At 57.4% G+C, this 21,770-nt stretch overlaps 2 protein-coding genes across 6 annotated transcripts; both read left to right on the top strand.

Moving 5' to 3' along the window:
• The first annotated feature begins 684 nt into the window (after positions 1-684).
• LOC127031535 (ubiquitin carboxyl-terminal hydrolase CYLD-like) lies at positions 685-14,269 on the top strand. 5 transcript variants are annotated; one of them, XM_050918453.1, is made up of 15 exons: positions 685-1,114; positions 1,842-2,171; positions 2,279-2,384; positions 2,845-3,164; positions 3,398-3,566; positions 3,760-3,901; positions 4,233-4,355; positions 4,828-4,919; positions 5,122-5,185; positions 7,357-7,498; positions 7,610-7,718; positions 8,306-8,424; positions 8,585-8,801; positions 9,907-9,992; positions 13,492-14,269. In XM_050918453.1, exons 1-15 carry the CDS (start codon positions 701-703, stop codon positions 13,663-13,665), a joined length of 2,607 nt encoding a protein of 868 aa, XP_050774410.1. In that variant the 5' UTR covers positions 685-700; the 3' UTR covers positions 13,666-14,269. The 5 variants fall into 5 exon arrangements, with proteins under 5 accessions (XP_050774410.1, XP_050774411.1, XP_050774414.1 ...); XM_050918454.1 differs by having other exon boundaries at positions 685-1,084; XM_050918457.1 differs by lacking the exon at positions 8,585-8,801 and having other exon boundaries at positions 13,492-13,581.
• A 3,136-nt stretch (positions 14,270-17,405) lies between these two features.
• On the top strand, positions 17,406-21,770 carry LOC127031549 (uncharacterized). Its single transcript, XM_050918480.1, has 2 exons — positions 17,406-17,526; positions 17,668-21,770. Exon 2 carries the CDS (start codon positions 17,681-17,683, stop codon positions 18,707-18,709), a length of 1,029 nt encoding a protein of 342 aa, XP_050774437.1. The 5' UTR covers positions 17,406-17,526; positions 17,668-17,680; the 3' UTR covers positions 18,710-21,770.

Below are 21,770 nucleotides of genomic sequence, written 5' to 3' on the forward strand. Positions count from 1 at the left end.
CCCTTTCTTTCTGAACTTTTTTTTTCTCCCTCTCTCTCTCGCTCTCTTCCTCCATCCATTGTGCTCCAGCTCATCGGGGGAACCCCACCACGACAGATGACATCTGGACGGGGATGACGGGCGACAGGCGAGTTTTGGAGATGGTCTTCTCCGTCGGGTACCCAGGGACAACTTGTCCTCCCAGGGCAGGATGGGCCCCCACAGCCCGTCCCCCTAGTAGGATCACAGAGTCCCTTGGTTTTGGGGTCCTGAGTTCCCAGCATCCCAATGTTCCCCCCAGCCTGCCTGGTCTCTCCCACTCCCCATCCCCTAGATCAATCCCCATCCCTGCCTGGTTCCCCCACTCCTGTTCCCACTGACAGGCTGCTCAGCCCAGTCTCTCCCTCCCCCCACAGCCTGTTCTCCCTGCCTCCCAGATGGGATTGACCCCTCAACCCTGGCTGCCCCCAGTTATCTCCTAAACGTGGCCTCCCCCACTGATACCTCCTGCCCACTTGGTCTCCCCCCTCCCCTCCAGGATACTGGTCTCCCCCAATCAGCCCCCCAGCTTGGTCTCCCCCCTCCCCTCCTAATGACCCCCCCAGCCTGCTATTCCTCCCTTCTGGATGTGCCCCCCAGCCCAGTGTCCCCCCCCTCATCCCCCAGTCAGCCCCTCTCTGATCTCCTGTCTCCCCCCTCCAGGTCTCACCACCCCATCACCATGCGGCCATGTCGGTTCTTCATCTTGGTGCAGGATTTCTCTGGGGGAGGTGAGGGGCAGGTGCCCCGGGGCAGCCTCCTGAGACAGGCAGGCGAGCCCCCCTCCCCGGACTGCCCCTTCTGGGCCAAGCTGCTGGACACGGAGGCCATGGTGCAGGTGCCGGCCCGGGCTGCGCAGGAGCTGAGCAAAGAGCAAGCTGGGATGCTGCAGGCCGTGACCAATGGAGATGAGCGACTGGAGCTCTTCAGACAGGAGGGGCTGCTGGGCAGGCGGGGGGCCCTGTGCCCAGGGGACCGGGTCCGGGTCCAGATCACCTCGGCCTCTGGGGAGAAGGTCCGGGGTGTCCTGCGCTACCGAGGACCCATGGGAGACGGCAAGGAGCAGGTTGGAGTCATCTTCGGGGTGGAACTGGTGGTGAGTGAGGGGGGAGCTTCTAGGGGGCGCCAGCTCCAGTCAAGGACTGGCTAGACGGGGGGGATGGAACATGAGGCCTTACCCCTCTAGGGGGCGCCAGCTCCAGTCAAGGACTGGCTAGACCCGGGGGGAATGGAACATGAGGCCTTACCCCTCTAGGGGACGCCAGCTCCAGTCAAGGACTGGCTAGACCCAGGGGGAATGGAACATGAGGTCTTACCCCTCTAGGGGGCGCCAGCTCCAGTCAAGGACTGGCTAGACCCGGGGGGAATGGAACATGAGGCCTTACCCCTCTAGGGGGCGCCAGCTCCAGTCAAGGACTGGCTAGACCCGGGGGGAATGGAACATGAGGCCTTACCCCTCTAGGGGGCGCCAGCTCCAGTCAAGGACTGGCTAGACCCGGGGGGAATGGAACATGAGGCCTTACCCCTCTAGGGGGCGCCAGCTCCAGTCAAGGACTGGCTAGACCCGGGGGGAATGGAACATGAGGCCTTACCCCTCTAGGGGACGCCAGCTCCAGTCAAGGACTGGCTAGATGAGGGGGATGGAACATGAGGTCTTACCCCTCTAGGGGGCGCCAGCTCAGGTCCGGGCCTGGTGGGCTAAAGGGGGAAGGGGTTAGGACATGGGGACTTTCCCTTCTAGGGGGCACCAAATCTGGTCTGGCCTCATGGAGGGCGACTGTATCAGGCATCCATGACAACCCCTCTATTCTGTTCCTCTCCAGGGATCAGCGGCTGGGAAGGGTTTCACCGACGGCTCCTTCAGAGGCCAGAAGTTCTTCTCATGCCGGGAGAACTGCGGGGTTTTTGTGCCTGTGAGCCGGATTGAGCCAGAGGAGGGGTCTGAGTGCAGCCCCCTGATGGCTCCCCGGGGCAGCCGCCGGGCATGCACCAGGCTCCAGCTGGCCGCAGGGGACCCCCTCAAATCTCCACCCCTTGAGCTCGGTGATCGGGTCTTCTTCAGGATGGGTGACAGTGCCCCCACAGGCACTGTGGTTTTCTGCGACTATCTGCCGAAGAAGGAGATGACAGGGGTCTTTGTGGGGATCTTCCTGGTGAGAGGGCATTGACCCCCAACTTCCAGGGTGGGGGCCAGACAGCAGGAACCTTACTGAGAGTATCATAATTGGGGGCCCCTTTCCTGAACCCTTTTATTTTCCAGGATCAGCCCGTTGGCTCATGGGATGGCAAATTCAAAGACCAATCGCTTTGCCACCTCCCCTCTCCAGAGTATGGGATCCTCCTGCCAATCGCCAAAGTACATAAAGGTAGGACCTACAGTAAATAGCAGGGGCAGGAGGCCCTCTGGGCTCAGCTTCATTGCACAGGGCATTGGCCCTGCCCATGCCATGCGGTCACTGAGATACAACAGCCTTTCTCAGCCAACAAGATGGCTGCCCTCATGGCCTTTCTCCCAGCGATGCAATGGGACATAATGACATCCCTTCCAGACCCTCCGACTAACTGTCTAAGATGGCCACCCCAATGGCGGTCACTTTCTGCCAGCCAAAATGGCCACCCCTAGTAGCGGCAATGCCTGTTGTCCAAGATGGTCACTGCAGTGCCAGTCAGTGCACACTGGCCAAGTTGGCCTCCCCAGTGGTGGTCAGTGCCTGACAGCCAAGATGGCCAACCCAGTGGTGGTCAATACCTGATGGCCAAGATGGTCACCAAACAGGCCCCATCTGCTTAATGTTTGCCATGTTGTTTTGGTTCCTTTCCCTACAGAAAAGGCTGATGAAGGCCCCAAGGCCTTGAGTGATGACTCCTCCCGAGGGCTCCTCAATGACCTCCCGTCCCCCTCCTCCATTCGATACCCCCCCAGACCGGAATGGGAGTTCCCTCATGGCTCCCCCTCCTCCCTGTTGACGGGGAGCACCAAGGAGCGGGGGGAAGGGGAGGAGGAGGAAGGAGAGGAGGAGGAGCTGGCTTCGCCCCCGCTGGAAATCAACTCTGTGGTGGAGGTGCACGACCCCCCAATCTACGGGGTGATCCGCTGGACTGGGAAGCTGCCAGATGTGAGGGAGACCATTGCAGGGCTGGAGCTGGTGAGACAATGGCAGACATCTGGAGGGGACAGACGTGGGGGTTTATGGGACCCCAACCCTGTCCTGAGTGGGGTCACTCCCATGGGGCAGGATATGGGACTCCCAGCCCTTCTTTAGTGGGGTCAATCCATGGAAGGGCTATAGGGCCTCCCAGCTGCCTCCCTCCTGGGGTCATCCCTTGGGGGGCAATGGGACCCTAGCTCTCTTGACACAGTCCCTGCCCCTCTCTCCAGGAGGAGGCGCTGCCCTCGGGCTGCACGGATGGGATCTACCGAGGGATGCGATACTTTCAGTGCCCACCTGGCAAGGCTCTCTTCATCAAGCTACGCCACTGTCGGCCCGATGCCCGCTTCGGGGTGCCCCAGCCCCCTGAGAACCCCGTGCTGCGCTGCAACTCACTGGGTAGGACCCTTGGGACCTGTGAGGGGAGAGACGGTAGCCGAGGGGGAAGGATGGGGGGCATTTGAGGGGGATGAGGGACAGTGCTCCAGGGGGATTGGGACAGAGCTGGGTGTGTGTGTCTTCCTGTAGGGATGGGAGGGGAGGGCGGGATAGGGATAGAGATCCCACTCCAGGTCTTCCTCCCCTCCCACAGCTTTCAGGGTCTATGCCAGCGAGCGGGTGCTAGAGGACACCCCCCCGGGGCTGGGTGAAGAGGTGGGTCAGCGCCTGATAGGCTGGAAGAAGGGGATACAGGGCCATTGCAACTCCTGCTACCTCGATGCCACCCTCTTCTGGTGAGTGACTCCCCACCATTCCCCTCCCAGAGCCGGGGAGAAGAACCCTGGAGTCCTGGTTCCCAGCCCCCACTGCCTGCCCACCAGCCAACCGACCGGCCGGCTGCTCTAACCACTAGCCCCACTCCCCTCCCACAACTGGGGAGAGAACCCAGGAGTCCTGGCTCTCAGTACCCCCTGCTCTAACCACTAGCCCCCACTCTCCTCCTCACGCTGTGGAGAGAACCCAGGAGTCCTGGCTCCCAGCCTCCCTGCTCTAACCACTAGCCCCCACTCCCCTCCCAGAGCCAGGGATAGAACCCAGGAGTTCTGACCTTCCCTGCCCCCACAGCATGTTTGCCTTCAGCTCTGTGCTGGACTCGCTGCTGCTGCGCCCCGCGGACAAGAACGACGGGGCATCTTACGAGGAGATCCGGGACCTGCTGAGAACCGAGATCGTTAACCCCCTTCGCAAGTGCGGGCACAGGGGGGGAGTCTCTGCAGGGGGAGGGAGGTCTCTGTGGGTGGGGGGGTCTATGGAGGCATGAGGGGGGTCTTTGGGGATGAAAGAGGATCTCTCCAGGTGGCAGGGGGGTCTCTGGGGATGATGGGTCTATAGAGGGGTGCAGGGGGGTCTCTGGGGGTCAGGGATCTATGGAGGGGTGAGGGGGGTCTCTAGGGATGAAGGAGGGGTCACTCCGGGGGCAGTGGCTCTCTGGGGGTGGGGGTCTATGAAGGGGTGAGGGGGGTCTGTGGGGGATGTGGAGGGTTTCTCCAGGGGGTAAGGGGGTCTCTGTGGGTGAGAAGGTGTTTGGGGGTGGGAGGAAGGGAGGGGGTGTCTCTGGGAGAGGCTGGGGGTGTGACAGATTCTGTCCAGGGGGAGGGGACTGAGGGGGGGTATGTGGGCAGATTGCCAGCGGGGTAACCCCCCACCCCGCTCTCCCCAGACATGGCTACGTCTGCGCCACCAAGGTGATGTCCTTGCGGCGGGTGCTGGAGGCGGCTGGACGCTCCCCGGGCTTCACCAGCGAGGAGAAAGGTGGGGGGGGATGGGGGAGGCGGAGCGGGGGTGCAGGGAAGGGGGCGGGGGGGTGACAGGAGGGGCAGGGGAGATGGGACAAGAGGTTGGGGTGCAGAGGGAGGGGATGTGGGCTAGGGGCTGCGTGCAGCAGGAAGGGATGGAGGGGCTGGGGTGCAGGGGTCCCCACTCTCACCCATGCGTTCCCCCCTCCCCCCTCCAGACCCCGAGGAGTTCCTCACCCTGCTGTTCCGGGTGCTGAAGGTGGAGCCCCTCTTTCAGATCCGGTAAGACCCCCAGCACCCCCATTCCCTTGTCTGGCCAGCTCCCCCCGCTCCCCATCTGCCTGACTGGAAGGGTCTCCCCTCCCTCCACCCCTCCCCCTTCTGCTGCCCCCCTGCTTCTGCCCAGCTTTCACCTCCTCCACCACTGTCCGCCAGACACCCCCCACCCACCACCCCCCTTTCCCACATGCCGGCCCCCCTACTCCCCAACATCTCCTTCTCCTCCAGTTCCCCCCAAAGTCCCCCTCCCAACCCCCTTCCCCACACCCTCTGCATCTCCCTGCTACACATTCCCCTTCTGCTCCTCCTCTGCCCCCCTCAACACCCCCCAGCTCTGCATCTCTCACCCCCCCCACTGACCCCATCTCTCACCCCCCCCACTGACCCCATCTCTCACCCCCCCACTGACCCCGTCTCTCACCCCCCCCACTGACCCCATCTCTCACCCCTCGAACTAACCCCATCTCTCACCCCCCCACTAACCCCATCTCTCACCCCCCCCACTGACCCCATCTCTCTCTCCCCCCCACTGACCCCATCTCTCACCCCTCGAACTAACCCCATCTCTCACCCCCCCCACTGACCCCATCTCTCACCCCCCCACTGACCCCATCTCTCTCTCCCCACGCACGAACCCCATCTCTCACCCCCCCACTAACCCCATCTCTCACCCCCCGCACTAACCCCATCTCTCACCCCCCCACTGACCCCATCTCTCACCCCCCCGCACTAACCTCATCTCTCTCTCCCCCCCCACTAACCCCATCTCTCTCTCCCTGCGCATGAACCCCATCTCTCTCACCCCCTGAACTAACCCCATCTCTCACCCCCCCACTGACCCCGTCTCTCACCCCCCCACTAACCCCATCTCTCACCCCCCCGCACTAACCCCATCTCTCACCTCCCCACTGACCTCATCTCTCACCCTCCCACTAACCCCATCTCTCTCCCCCCACACGAACCCCATCTCTCACCTCCCCACTGACCCCATCTCTCACCCCCCCGCACTAACCCCATCTCTCACCTCCCCACTGACCTCATCTCTCACCCTCCCACTAACCCCATCTCTCTCCCCCCACACGAACCCCATCTCTCACCTCCCCACTGACCCCATCTCTCACCCCCCCGCACTAACCCCATCTCTCACCCCCCCCACTGACCCCATCTCTCACCCCCCGCACGAACCCCATCTCTCACCCCCCCGCACTAACCCCATCTCTCTCTCCCCCCACACGAACCCCATCTCTCACCCCCCCCACTGACCCCATCTCTCTCTCCCCCCACACGAACCCCATCTCTCACCCCCCCACTGACCCCATCTCTCACCCCCCCGCACTAACCCCATCTCTCACCCCCCCCACTAACCCCATCTCTCTCTCTGCCCCCGCACGAACCCCATCTCTCACCCCCCGCACTAACCCCATCTCTCACCCCCCCACTAACCCCATCTCTCTCTCCCCCCACACGAACCCCATCTCTCACCCCCCCACTGACCCCATCTCTCACCCCCCCCGCACTAACCCCATCTCTCACCCCCCCGCACTAACCCCATCTCTCTCTCTGCCCCCGCACGAACCCCATCTCTCACCCCCGAACTAACCCCATCTCTCACCCCCCGAACGAACCCCATCTCTCACCCCCCCCACTGACCCCATCTCTCACCCCCCGAACTAACCCCATCTCTCACCCCCCCGCACTAACCCCGTCTCTCACCCCCCCCACTGACCCCATCTCTCACCCCCCGAACTAACCCCATCTCTCACCCCCCGCACTAATGCCATCTCTCACCCCCCCCACTAACCTCATCTCTCACCCCCCGCACTAACCCCATCTCTCACCCCCCCCACTGACCCCATCTCTCACTCCTCGAACTAACCCCATCTCTCACCCCCTGAACGAACCCCATCTCTCACCCCCCCACTGACCCCATCTCTCACCCCCCGAACTAACCCCATCTCTCACCCCCCGCACTAATGCCATCTCTCACCCCCCCCACTAACCTCATCTCTCACCCCCCGCACTAACCTCATCTCTCACCCCCCCCACTGACCCCATCTCTCACCCCCCGCACTAACCCCATCTCTCACCCCCCGCACTAACGCCATCTCTCACCCCCCCCACTGACCCCATCTCTCACCCCCCCACTAACCCCATCTCTCTCTCCCCCCGCCCAGGTCGGCGGACAAGGACCCCCAGGGCTGCATCTTCTACCAGATCTTCATGGAGGGGAGTGCAGGGGGTGCTGGGCGGGGGGTCCCCACAGTGCAGCAGCTGCTGGAACGGTCACTGGCTGCTGGTGACCTCAAGTTCACTGAGGTGAGAGGCGGGGAACGGGGGGCAGGAGCTGGGTGTTGGGTGGAGGCTGGAGTCCTGATCCCCCCTCCCTGCCCCCCTCACTAACCCCCTCTTGCCCCTACCCCCCACCAGGCTCCCTCCTGCCTCATCCTGCAGATGCCCCGCAATGGCAAAGACTACAAGGCCTTTGCCACCATCCTGCCTAGCCTGGAGCTGGACCTTACTGACCTGCTGGAGGACAGTAAGGGGGGGTCGGGGGAGGGCTGGGGGGGATGGGTAGCAAGAGCGGGAGGGGACAGCCAGGAGGTGGGCGGGGGCAGGAGAAGTGAGGAAGGTGGCAGTGAGTGATGGACAGAAGGAAGTGGGGGCCAGTGAGGAGGGGGGTGGTTGCGGGGAAGGGGAGGGGTCAGCAAGGAGAAGGGGGCGGGGGCACAAGAGGGTTGGGGGCAGAAGGAGGTGGTGGGGGGCGCTGGGAGGTCAGAAGGAAGGGGTGGGGGAGGAGCATGGGGAGATGCGGGGAGGGGCAGGAAGAGGTGGTGGGGGAGGTAGGCAGAGGGTGGGGGCAGAAGGAGGTAATGAGGGAGGGGCACAGAAAGATGGGTGGAGGGACAGTGGCAGGGAGGTGGAGGGAGAGGAGAGGCAGAAAGAGGTTGGAGGAGGGGAAGGGGCAGAAGGCAGTGGTGGAGGAGGGGCAGGCGCAGATGGGGGTGTTGGGGAGAGGGTAGCGGGAGGGGGCAGGGATGTAGTGGGGGAGGAGAAGCAGTGTGGAGGGGGTTGGCCCTGGAGTGCCGGCGCTGTGACTGACACCCCCCCCCCCCGCTTTGGCAGCCCCCCGGGAGTGCTGCATCTGCCAGGCTCTGGCGCTGAGCGAATGCCCCCAGTGCTTCGGGGACCCCAGCATCGGGGCAGGGAGCACCCGTCAGTACTGCGCTCTCTGCTGCCAGCAGGTACCGCCCGCTGGCAACCAGGGGGAGACATGGAGATGGGGGTGGAGGGAGAGGGGGATGGAGGATGCAGGGAGTATTGGGGGGGGGAGGCAGAGTTTGGTGTCTGGGGTGGGTTCTGGGACATGCTGTTCCCCATAATCACCCCCTCCCCCCCACTCAGGTTCACCGTCACCGCGCCCGGCGCTCCCACCGCCCCCGCACCCTGCGCCTACCCCCCGAGCTGGAGCACCTGCCGCCCCCATCAGGCCCCCCGCCCCGCCAGACTATGCAGCTCTACGCCGCCCTCTGCATTCAGACCAGCCACTACGTGGCCTTCGCCCGCCACGGCCCACGCCGCGGCCAATGGCTCTTCTTTGACAGCATGGCCGACCGCCAGGGTGAGCTGCGCGCCGGCCCTTTAAGGGGGCGGGGGGTATCTGCAGGGGACATGGCTGGGAGCTGCCCCTGGTGGGCACCCCAGAAATTGCAGCAGGGAGACTCCTGTCTTCCTTCCCTCTTTGCAGCTATTTTCTCTCTCTCAATTTTCTCCTTCCCTCTTTTCTTTCTTTTCTCTTCTTTCCATCCCTGTTTCCATTTTCCTCCCTTTTTTCTCCAGCTCTTCCCTCTTTTCCTTCTCTCATTTTCGCCTTCCTTCCTTTTCTTCCATTCTCACCAATCTCCCCTTTTCCTTCCCTCTTTCCGTCTGTTTGTCCTTCTCTCCCTTTCTCCTTCTGCTTTCCCCCACCTCCTCTTTGCTCTCTTTTCCTTCCCTCTTTCTCTCCATTTGCTCCTTCTCTTTTCAGCTTCTCCTTCCTCTTCTTTTTTCTTTCTCTCACTTCCCTTTCCTCCTCTCTCTCCATTTTCTCCTTTTCATTTTCTCTTCTGTCTCATTTCTTCCCCCTTCCCACTTATGAGTCCCTCTTCATTTTCTCGTCTCTCTCTCATTTCTCTTTCCCATTCCCCCTCTCTCCCCTTTATATTCTTCTCTCCATTTTCTCCTTCCCGCTCTTTCCTTTTCTGTCTTCTCTCTATTTTCTCCGTTTTCTGTTTTACACTTGTCTTTCCCCTTCTCCCTCTCCTTTTGCTTTTTTCCCAATCTCTCCTCCTTTATAGCCATCCTTCTCTTCACTTTTTCCTTCCCTCTCTTTCTAGGTTTTGTCACTCCTTATTTCTCCCTCTTTTGTTTCCATTCGTTTTTCCTCTCTCTCTTTTTTCTCATCTCCTCTCTCCATTTCTCCATTCTCCTCTTCCCATTTTCCATTCCCGTTTTCTTTATCCATTCCTCCTCTCCCTTCTTTCTCTGTTAATTTTCTCATTCCTTTTTTTGCTCCATTTTCTCATTCCTTTCTTCCTCTCTCTATTTTCTCGTTCCCATCTTCTCCCCATTTCCATATCTGCCCTCCCTCCCTCTGCTATTTTATTTATTCTTTTTCTCTCCTTTTCCTCCTTCTCTCTTTCCCTCTCTCCTTTTTAACTCCTTCCTTCCCCCTCCTTCCTTTCCAGGTGGCCAGAATGGCTTCAATATCCCGCAGGTCACACCTTGCCCGGAGGTGGCTGACTACCTGGAGATGAGCCCGGAGGAGCTCCAAGTGCTGGACCCCAAGTGCCTGCCCCCCTGTGCCCGACGCCTGCTCTGCGATGCCTACATGTGCCTCTACCACAGCCCCACCCTTGGGCTCTACAAATAGTCTCTCCCCTGGGGTGGAGGGATATGGCAATTGAGGAGAGGGCAACGGGGCTGCTGCCCATTGAGGGGACTTTATTTGCACCATGAATGCACCTGTCCCTTTAAGAAGCAGCTGGAAACTACTTGGACCTATAGCTCAAACTTGATATCCTTATGCCCCCTAAAAGGGCTGGATCAGAGCTGGTGCCCCCTGGAGGGGAAAGGTCCTGTATCCCATTCCCCTCTCTTTGACCCAACTGGTTCCACATCCTGGGGCCAGATGGGAGCTGGCGCCCCCTAGAGGGGAAAGGCCCCATGTCCCATACCCCGCCCCCTGAGCCAGCCGGTCCCCCATCCTGGGGTCAGAGGGGAGCTGGCGCCAGAAGATGAGAAAGGACCTGTGGCCTAGTCACCCACCTACATGCAGGTGGTAGAGAGAAAGCACATGAGCTCTGAGCTATTCTGCACCCTGCTGGGGGCATCATAAGACGGCCTGAACTCACGGGTCTTTGGGGCTGTCCCTGGGCCCCACTTCTGCTGCTTCCCCCCGCCCATTCCCCCTGCCCCCCATCCCCCATGGCCAGTAGGTGGTGATGGCCCCATTGTGACACTGCCATTAAAAGCGGACAGGACTGAAAAATCCCACTGCCATGGGCCTCAACCAAACCAGATTTAAGACTCATCCTTTGCAAACCTGCCTGAGTAACCTGGTGACTTATGGTATCACGGCACCAAGGAGAACTGGACCTCCCCGGTCTTTATCTCAGCAGCTGGGCTCCAGTGCCACTTTGCTGTAGAGGCTTGCCACACTGAGCGGCCACTGGAGACATCCTGGAGGGCTTCCAGGAGACATGGGGGGCTATGTGGACATCCCTGGACAAGGCCAGAGCTTTTCTGGGCCCCAGCCGTTCTAGAAGGAGGGATTTAAACTGGAGCAGGTATCGAGAAGGGACGACCAGGGGAACAGAGTCGGGCTGACGGGAGGGGAGTGAAAGAGCTGGGCTTGTTTAGTCTAGCAAAGAACCGACCGAGAGGGGATCTGTCTGCCGTCTATAAATACATCAGGCCGGGGGCGGTCTAAATACCAGGGAGGGTGAAGAGCTATTGAAGCTAAAGGACAATGTTGGCATGAGAACAAATGGCTGCAAACGGGCCATTAACCAACTCCAGCTGGAAAGTAGGAGGAGGGTTCTCACCACCAGAGGGGTGAGGTGCTGAAATGGCTTCCAATAGGAGGTGTGGGAGCAAATAATCAAGAAGATTTAAGGCTGAGCTAGGCAAATGCATGAGCGCGATTGTGTGACGTGGAAGGAACCTTGGAGCCAATTGTCCTCTGTTCCTAATGGTCATGCTTCAGGGTTCCAGCCAGCCATTGGTAGGGGTCAGGAAGGGATTTCCCACCCAGTGTATGCTGGGAAGTTATTTTTGAATCACCTTCCTCGGAAGCCCCAGGGATGGCTGGAGAGGGGCCATTGGACAGGGAGGGCTAAGGTCTGAGGTGGCTCCGAGTATCCTCTCTCTCAGGTGCTCATCTGGCTGGTTTTTGCTCATAGGCATGGAGTCTCGCTGGTTGCCGTAAATGGGGCAGGGAAGCAATTTTCCCTTAGCGGAGCTTGGCAGAGACCTGGGAGAGGTCTGCCTCCCTCTGCACCATGTGGGTGTGGGTCACTTGCCAAGATTAGCTGGATTCCATGAGGCGGGCATGGGCATTGGGCACTAATTGGAGAAGTGGGGGATTAAACTCCAGCTCTGGGTAGACAAGCCCGAGGAGTGACCTGACTTTGTGCCGATTCTGTTCCCAAAATGGATTGCGATTCACCGCCCAGAGCTACTAGCTTCCCTGGCCCTTAGTGATGAGGAAGGTCGCAAGGAGCAGCAGGAAGTTTCACTACCCCCCGCCAGATTGCTCCTGCACCCCTCAAAAGACCCTCACTTTGTGTGGGCCTGCTACTGCCTCTGTGTCATGCCCAGGGTTTAGGTGGTCAGGGCTGATGCCAGAGAGATCCCAGACCTTAGTTTGGGGTATAAGAGCAATATTCTGAGCTGGGGACCAGGATCAGGGGCAAAAGTTGGTGGCAAAGCCCAAGTACCGATGCTAGGGGTCGGGACTGGAGTTGCCCTTTCAGGCCTGGGCTGGGGTCAGCAGACTGAACCGAGAGATGGGTCCATCTCTAGCTGGCTTCCTTGCACAGCCACTTTCTGGAACCCCTCCTGGGTTCAAATAGAGCATCTGGGCCAATCAGGGACCAGGAGGAAGCTGTGACTTGGTCCGGCCTTCCAAGGCAGTGCTTCCTGTGGTGGTGGTCTTCCAGGGGAGGGTGCCCGTGGCCTGGTGGTGTCAGCCACCCCTGCAGAACCTCACCCCTGAGCCTGCTTCTCTCCTAGAGCCGAGCCCCTAGGAAATCCTTCTGGAGATCCCCTCTGCCTGGCAAGGGTGGGACCTGGCTGTGCCAGCCCGATATGTGAGGAAGGTCTCCTCCCCTGATGCTAGTGGCACCTAATTGGATTGGAGGGGAGCAGTGGCCCCAGCCAGGGAAAAGATGGAGCGCAGGCCAGCCGATCACCCCCAGAAGGCTGCAGAGGGGAGGGGACTGTGTAACCATCTGTCTTGCCCGCCCCGAGAAGACTTGCAGGAGCAATGGGGAGCAGATGGGATTGGGGAGGGCAGGAGCTGAGGGTGGTGGGGTTGTGGAGAGCAAAGGATTGCTGCTGCTGGGGAGGGATCAGGAGAGCCCAGAGGGGGGCAGGGCCGCCCAGATGATTCAGAGGTCCTGGGGCAAAGCAATTTCGGAGGCCCCTTCCATAAAAAAAGTTGCAACACTATAGAATACTATATTCTCATTGGGGCCCGGGGCCTGGCGCAAATTGCTTCACTTGCCCCTCCCCCGGCAGCCCTGGAGTGGGGAGGTAAGTAGGGCTTGGGCTGGAGGGTGGTGTGGGGAGCAGGTATATATAGACTCAGGGCAGTGGTAGGGGTGGGACGAAGTGGCCATTTTCTGTACAATTTGTATGAAGCCGGTGCGTGCCTCAGTTTCTCTCTGCACATTGCCTTGCTGGCCGGTGGGTGTACACCAGTTAATGCTGCTCCTGGCACAGGAAGTGGGTATGTCCCCTCGCTGTCCGGGGGTCGGCAAAGAACAGCTTGGAACCAACCCAGCTTCCAGAGAGGGAGCAAGATTCCCCAAGGACTGAACGATTGACAACTGGTAGTGGGAAACCCCAGAAGGCGGGATGTGGGGACTGAGCTGGGGACCAAAGGGGAAAAGGCGCCGGGCTGCTGGAGTGGGAGGGTCTGAGCTGGGTCTAAGGGTGAAGAGACAAAGAGACGGACCTAGCGGGGAAGTCCATGGCCACTGGTTTGGCTCATTGAACAGACTCAACCAGGGATGGACCATGTCTCAACCTCTGTCTCTTTTTCCTAGCCCAAGCACTTGCCAATGCCATGGGCTGGGAAGAGCCTGCATGTGGTCACCAGAAATACCTGCCTGGATCAGTTGGTCCACTGCCAGGAGCCATGGAGAGATGGGGATTGCCAGTGCCGAAGAGTCTTGGAGGCCTCTATGGCTCCGTGTGGGTTCTTAGGCCTGGCACACTAAATTTCCCACATATTTGGTTTCAACCCGCTCTGCTCCCCGGCCGTCTCACAGAGATCCCAACTCAAGGGCCTTTCATAGGTCCCTGCCGCTTTCCTTCTTTCTCCTCCATTTCCCCCCCTTCTATAGCCCCCAAAGAGAAAGAAAGGAGAAAAGCAAGGAAATTCAATGCCAAGAACTTGGTGAACGCTGACAAAAATCAATGCTTTATTCGGGATTGACAAATGCATTCCGCCACAGGTTCCACCCCAAAATGATCCCAAAGCAGAATTCAGGCTGCAGGAGGATTAGATTTTTATCTTTAAATGTCGGTAAACGTTGATTTCACAATAATAATCAAAATCAACAGCTAGGCAAGGTAAGGAAAATGCTGTTTGCATAATTACTAGACTTTGATTTAAGGCCATTTACACCGTATATTGGCCATGTGCTGTTGACAAATTGTGTTTTACTGGCCATAAAGCTTTAACTTTTTGAATCTCAGTGTCCACTGTCATTAAATAATTATTGTCTGTCCTCCTCCATTGTCTGATCCCAGTCAATTTCCCACAACTGTGAAAATGTAAATAGATATTTTTTTTAAATAACAAAAGGTTAAAGGCCATAATTTTGCATAACTGTGAAAATTGAAATTTATCAAAATGGAAGAAAATGCTTAAAAACAAACATCGATCGTATCTGTCAAATTTGAAAAAAGTGTAAAAATCGAATTCTGCCGCACCTAGCCATAACCATAAGAGACTGAGAGGAGAATTAATTAAATCATCTGCATTGGGAGAGCCGCTCAGGAGAGGCAGATGAGCCAGGTGGGCAGGTGGGGAGGAAGACAGAGGGAAACTGTGAGCACGGATTTCGAGGAACTGATTTCATCCCACAGATTTCTAGGAGGCCAACGTGACACTCAATCCAAGAGGATCTGGCTAGGCAGCCCCCATGGGATGGTCACAGCATCATCTGCGGGCTTTGTCTCCAAGAGGCTCAGGAGGATGAAGGCAAAGGGAGAGAGGAGGGTCCGGTAGGTTTGTAGCACAAGAGGACAGGCTCCTGGCCCAGGCTGAGGAGGTACTGCCATACAGAGAAGCTCTGCTTGGGTCTCACAGTCACCTGCAGCATTGCCTCATTCTCCAGGGCTTCAGTCCAGTCCTCCTCCTGCTTTGTCTGGGCTGGGCCGCCAGGGAGAACTGGGCCTGGGCGATGAGGCCAGTGGTGGTGATGGTTTTGAAAGAGCTGGTGGTGGCCACATCCCAGCTGCACCTGATGCTGGACATCTCCTGCTTGGTGGAAGCCACCTTCTCAGTCTGGGTGATGGATACGTCAGACGTGTTGCCTTGATGCAGTCGCAGCTGTGGATGGAGATGCCCCTGGTGAGGGTCAGGAGCCCCGTGGGCAGGAAGCTGAGCAGGTTGGGGTGGGTGGAGAAGCAAGGGCAGCTCTAGACATTTTGCCGCCCCAAGCACAGCGGCATGCTGCGGGGGGCGCTCAGCCGGTCGCCGGTCCCGCGGCTCCGGTGGACCTCCCGCAGGCGTGCCTGCGGAGGGTCCGCTGGTCCCGCGGCTTCGGTGGCGGGTGGTCCGCAGGCACACCTGCGGGAGGTCCACCGGAGCCGCGGGACCAGCGGACACTCTGCAGGCAAGCCCCCGAAGGCTGCCTGCCTGACGCCCTCCTGGCAATCAGCAGAGCACCCCCAGCGGCATGCCGTCCCAAGCACGTGCTTGGCGTGCTGGGGGCTGGAGCCACCCCTGTGGAGAAAATTCCCCTTGTAAGGCTTGGGTGGGTCCTCACATTGGCTCTCCACTTGTCGTCCACCATGACCAGTGTCTTGTGGGAGACAGTGCAGAGGTAGCAAAGGCCCTGGCAGCGCTTAGGGTGAATGGGGTTGGGGGCGAGCTGGTGGGGCTGGCTCAGGTCCTTGGTGGACAGGATGACGCCCTGCTCCAGGCAGTAGACACAGAAGGTGTGGCGTGGTCTGCCTAGCAGAGCAGCATCCCAACAGAGCCGCTCTGGTCTGTGCTCAGGTCCTCCACCACCCGGAAGGACTTGCCCCAGATGATGTAGACCTTGGGGTCCGTCTGATAGCCCAGGTAGTGCTTGCTGAGCCAGTACAAGGGGTCCAGGCTGTGAAGCGGGATCTACTGCCCTTCACTGAGGCAGTTAGTGGTGAGGTAGCAGCTTAGGTGGTCTTTAGGGACCAGCCTGGCCTTGGGGTGCTGGGCCTCAGGAAGACACAGAGGTGAGGGGAGGCAGAGCCAGCAAGGGGATGGAGCCGCTCTGAGGAGGAGGAAACCCATGGCCCCATGGAGATGGGGGTGGGCCCCCTGGCCTAGGGCTGGAGGGATGCCTCAGTGGCCCCAGAGGGGAATCCAGAATGACTCCCCCTGGGCTGTGGACAAAGGCCAGATCGAAAGTTGCTCTGAGCTCCTCAACCCCAGCAGCTGCCAAAAGGAAAGCAGAAGTGACCCACAGTGCATCAGGGTTCTCCCTAGAGGGGGAAATAGGGGTAGTGGGGCAGAGCTGGTCAAATAGTGAAGCTCCTGCCATGGAACTAAGGCACAAAACAAGACCAAGTAACCCTGAGAAATGAACTAGGGCATCCGAGGGTGGTCATGGGTCTCAGAGACCCCTGAAATCTCAGCATCCCAAAGAGCTGCCGTGTGTGATCGGGGGGCAGGAAGGTGGGGCCTCAACCAGAAGAGGAGTGGCCTTTAAATCACCAGGGAAGGGGGCTCCTGGCTGCTGCCGCTACCCCGGGCCCTGGCCTCTGGCGGAGTTCTGGTGGGGCTGTGGTAGCAGCAGCTGGAAGCCCCAGGCCCTTTAAATTGCCACCGGGGAAGCCGATCCACCCCTGTACGGAGCACCGGCTCTTGCTGGTACAGGGCGCACCAGCTTACTTTCACCTCTGCCTCAAGGCCATTGATAGTCCCGTAGACCCCTCAGTTCGTAATGTTTTCAGGAGAAAATGTCGGTTTTGGAGGGAGTAGCCCCAGTGGGGATGGGGAGGGAAGAGACAGGGCAAAGAGCCGAGGGCATGTCCATGGGCTTTCTGGCCCAAGAGTTGGGAGGTATCATGAGCTGGGTTGCCCAACCATGCAGGAGAGAAGGGTCAGGGTCTCTGGCGATGGAGCTATCTTGGCCTCGTCTCAACGGCCTGGAGAGAATAAAGTGGTAGCGGTTAATTATGTCTACTGCAGGAGTCCCCAGGCAAGATCACTGCCTTGCTGCGCTAGGTGCTGTACATACACATTGTGAGAGAAAAGCCCTGTACTGAAGAGCTTACAGTCTACGTAGACCAGCCAGCGGGGAAACTGAGTTACACACACAGGGGAAGTGACTTGCCCAAGGTCTTGCCTGGCAGCAGAGCCAGGTCTAGAATTCTGGTGTCCTGATTGCCAGCCCAGAGCTCTACTCACTAGACAACACTGCAGGCCCCTTTAGAGAAATTGGGGGCCATGGTTCATTATGTTTGCTGGGACCGCACCCTCCCCCATTTTGCCCCAGTTACAGTCAGGGGACCCTCTGAGCTTGGGGCTCTGGTACAATTGCTTTCTCTTTGTCCCCCTCTCGTCAGTCCTACGTGGGGCCCGTATCTTACAAACTCTGCCTTTCTCACACCCCTTCCACTCCAATCTCCAAGCCCGGCCCCAGGACACTGTGTTTACACAATTTCTTTCTTCTTCCCTGCCGGTCTTGCAACATCTGTTGCGTAACCTACACCACTTCCCAGCCCAGGAAGGGTGACGCTAGAGACGCCTGCTGGAGCAGCGGCCGTGTCTCTGAAACCCGGTGGGCTTTTGGGTCTTTCTCTCTCCGCAAGCCCTGATGTTTCCTGGCAGATCCACGAGTTTCTGGTTGTAAATTCTCCCTGATGTACGGCAGGAGAGCAGGAAAGGAGCATCTCGCCAGTGCTAAGCTGTCTCACGCAGGGACCAGCCAGTTGGGGCAGTGCCTGGCTATTGTCCTATAATCCTTCCCCCCCGACTCCTTTCCTCTCCTTGCTGTCTCCCTCAGGGTCTGAGGCTCGATGGCCAGGATCGTCCCACGGAAAGACGCTCCCGGCACCGGCATCTTCCGGAAGAGACACGGAGACTTCGTGGTCCGCTCTGACCTGGGCTGCTATTTGCGGACAGACCATCTGGAGACTGGACGCTGCATCGAGATCCGGGGCCTGCACCCCTCATGCCAGGGCGGGGATCACTACCTGGGCTCTGAGAGGGACCCGGACATCTACATCATCAAGGGCGACTCCTACCGGGTGGTACAGGACCTGAGCACAGATGAAGGAGCTCGAGTCTACGAGCTGCATCCCAATTGCCGTGGCGGGGACCACTACATGAAACGCGCCGATTTCTTCTTCATCCTCTTCTTTGGCCAGGGGGTTGTGCGTGGTGTGTGCGATTTAAGCACAGACTCCAGGGGTGAAGACATCCCCCTCCATCCCCAGTGCTGCCTGGGGCTATACTACTTTGGCATTGGGAGCTACTGGGCATTGGTCACGGTGGACCAAAGATGGGGAGCTCAGTTCCACCTCTATAAGAGTTTTATCAACGCCAACGTGGCTGCAGTCTACTCCATCCACCCTGACCTGGTGAGTTTCCTTCCTGGGGGGCTGGCCCTGACCAGGGGCCCCTCCTTCAGCGGGTGGGAGTGCATCAAAACTCTCTCCAATGACTCGGACACCCCCATCACCTGGACTCATGTCGTGGCCCGGAAGGTGGGTTTTGCCAAGGAGAAGGTGGCCTGCGTCGGGCGCAACTGGAACGTGGGGGCGTCCGGCTCACTTGGGGCCGGGGAGTTGACGGCGGCTGTCGTCAAGGCCCAGTTCTCCCTCTCGGCCCAGTACGGCGGGAGCAGTGTCAAGACGGAGAAGGAGGACTGGACTGAAGCCCGGGAGGAAGAGGAGACCTTCCAGGCTACCCTGGAACCCAAACAGAGCCTCTACGTGTGGCAGTACCGCCTCGGCCTGGGCCAGGAGCCCATCTTGTTCTGTCGGGACATCAAGTTCACCAAAGACCCCACTCCGCCTGCCACCATCCCGCTGCCCCAGTTTTAAGACTATCTTGAAGTGGACCAACCAGCGTTGGCCTGGACATTCTTGTGCATCCACGTGGTACATCCTCCTACTCTAGCGGTTGTTGGGTCACAGCTAGGCGCAGCTACCCAAGGTGGGTCTTTTAGCTCATGCACTAAGATCACAAGCTTCAATCCCTGATGCTGGTAACTCACCGAGGGGCACAGTGGTTACACGGCTTGAGCTTCTTTGACTTGCTCTTGTGTTAATATCTGGAAATCAGGGATGTGGCTGGAGAGTCCAATGGTATTAGCTAGTAATAGGAAGGCTGTTGTGGGGCTGACGAGTCCTGGATTCAGTCCCTGGCTGGGAGCAACTGTCTTCCATGAGTCTTTGGGTGGGTCAAATTAGGGAAACTGACGTATCAAGCGATTGAAGGGTGAAAGTGATTTAGGCACCTCAGTCCCACTAAAAGCTTCCATGTGACCAAGTCACTGCTAAAAATGGGGTTTGGCCCCTGAATCACTTTGAAAAATTTGACCCTCACTTTGCCCATCTGGACAATGGGAACAGTAGCATTTCTATACTGCACAGGGCGTAGTGAGAATTGTAGGCATGATTGGGTGTCCATTTTATGCATTTGCCGAGGTGCCTGTTAGAGTTTAAATCTAGCAAAGTAGATTTGCCAGTTGGATAAATATATTCCATAGTGAACTGGAATTGAATGAGGATAAAGCCTGGTTTGTTGAGTCCATGCAGCTTACTTATTCAAATGCTAGGTTCTGCTATTTCCCAAATCAGGGCACTTGCTTATCCTTAACCAATCAAGACGTTTATTAATTCACCAAGGGCCACACAGATCATGGTAAATCACTAGATTTAGAAATCACGGTCAGATACCCAGTATGGACTGAACTCAAAATACACATGCAGTCAAATGAAACAGACTAGCATTGGGCCCAGCTGTTATAGACTGATCCATAAAATTTCTTTCAACATTTACTTCTAATCATCAGTCACCAGTTTTGTAGTATTTCTGCTACGTTTATCACCCTCCCAGGAGTCCAGCGACTCTTGTCTTAAGGGACTTTGAGGCCATGTGATCACCATGGTCCCATCTGGCTTGGAAACCCTGCTTTGGGAAAGCCTTGGCAGGAAAGGGACTGATTTAAGTGATCAAAAACAATTGCCTGATATTAAGTTTCCCTCTGGCCAATTGACTTGGCTTTATAAAGGTTTAGCCACATACCGGTAAAAATCTAAACTACCAATTCTTGCGTCTGTCACCAGGAAGAGGCTGGGCTCATCAGGGAATTTGCAGGTCCCAGATTTTAAAGGCCACAACAGACCCAGTCTCTGAAATGAAATCTCTTTGTGCCTTCTCAGCCCTGGGAACTCTCCAGTAGAGGGCGTCGTTCCACACGGCTGGTCTGTGTTGGTAGCACTTCTGTAGCTCCCTTTGTGGATTCTTCTGCTGAAGCCCTATCACCTTCGAGGAAGGGCTAGTAGGACAATTGGGGTGAGCTATCTCTGGGATCCCACAGGGCATCCTCGGTTTTATACATCCTGATTTAAGGGCCATTGGAAACCACTCGGCTTCTGATTTCTACTGGACACTTTCTTCATGACCATCAGACTTTGCTTGTTTGCAGTGTAGATGAGAACATAAGAACGGCTATGCTGGGTCAGAGCAATGGTCTATCTAGCCCAGTATCCTGTCTTCCAACAGTGGCCAATGCCAGGTGCTTCAGAGGGAATGAACAGAACAGGGAATGTTTGGTCCCAGGACATGAGAAAGACAAGGTGGGTCAGGTAACTTTTATTGGACCAGCGTCTTTTGATGAAAGCATCAAGTTCTGCCCCAGCCCTGTGGAGCTCGAAAGCTTCTCTCTCTCATGGACAGAAGCTGGTCCAAAAAAAGGTATCAACTCCCCCCACCGTGTCTCTCCCTCTCTCAGCCTTTAGCTGGTTTCCACTGCTGCTTCCATCTACGTCCAGTAGATGGTGATGGTGTCCAACAGATAGCTTTGATTCTTTCCTCGGAGGGTTTTAAAGCTCTATTGATTTCAGGGACTGTATTTCTCTTTATTCACTGCAGCTATGAGTTGGGATCCCGCCGCCCCAGCTATGAGCTGGGATCCGCCCCAGGCTTTTAAGCACTGTCTGACGCTTCAGACATTTTTGGAGCATGAGCTTTCGTGGGTGAATACCTACTTCATGCATCTGATGAAGTGGGTATTCACCCACGAAAGCTCATGCTCCAAAAATGTCTGTTAGTCTATAAGGTGCCACAGGACTCTTTGCTGCTTTTACAGATTCAGACTAACACGGCTACCCCTCTGATACTTGTCTGACGCTTCGTTGATTTCAATTCTCTTTCCTTCTCGTGCCCAACGAACCCTCTAACATCTAGGGTGCAACAGTCCTGAAAGCAAACACAATCCATTATAGTTCCCCGAAACATAGTGGGCTTTTGGCTAGTTCTAATATCTTTGCTTTTGTGCCCTTAAACCGGCAACATTCAGGTGGAGGTGGATGATCTGATGCAGACCAGTGCACAGCTCCTAATTAGGGGATGAGAGATAACGGAGGAGCAAAACAGATTATCCATGGGATATTTTCCCTAGATTCAGCCATCCTGCTCTTCTAGGACAGTCTTCCAACCTTAGCTGAGCCGAGGTGTCACAAGGTTAATGGTAGTTTTCTTATGGTCGCCAGTTTCCAGCTGGAGTTCAGAACTAGCCTATTTTGTGGGGATCGGAGAGGAATAGCTTTTCTGCCCTTTGAGGACCGAGAAGAACTAATTATTATTAGTCACATATTCTAGGCATATTTCTAGCAGGATGGTAACCCAAACTGTGAGACCTTCAGATGCTAATGTGGTTCATACAAGTGACTGGCTCAGTACTGGATAACTGGCTTAGCTGAGGTCTGCACTAGCTGATTTAATGGTCCCTTTAAATCCCTGAATATGAGCACCTCTATGGACTATTTCCCGCTACCTGAAACCTGCCTATGGGCCTTTAACGTTCAAATTCACGGGAGAAATGTCAGCTATTTGTCAGCTGTGAATTAAAATAAACATAAAGGAACTTTGCACATT

This window comes from Gopherus flavomarginatus, chromosome 11, assembly GCF_025201925.1.
Source record: "Gopherus flavomarginatus isolate rGopFla2 chromosome 11, rGopFla2.mat.asm, whole genome shotgun sequence".
Classification (NCBI taxonomy): Eukaryota; Metazoa; Chordata; order Testudines; family Testudinidae; genus Gopherus; species Gopherus flavomarginatus.

Bases quoted from the DNA above. Each gene is read 5' to 3' on its own strand.
- LOC127031535 (XM_050918453.1), top strand. From the start codon at position 701: ATGCGGCCATGTCGGTTCTTCATCTTGGTGCAGGATTTCTCTGGGGGA. The intron at 3,567-3,759 runs GTAGGACCCTTG...CCCCTCCCACAG, and splicing joins GCTGCGCTGCAACTCACTGG to CTTTCAGGGTCTATGCCAGC. The intron at 7,499-7,609 runs GTGAGAGGCGGG...ACCCCCCACCAG, and splicing joins GTGACCTCAAGTTCACTGAG to GCTCCCTCCTGCCTCATCCT.
- LOC127031549 (XM_050918480.1), top strand. From the start codon at position 17,681: ATGGCCAGGATCGTCCCACGGAAAGACGCTCCCGGCACCGGCATCTTC.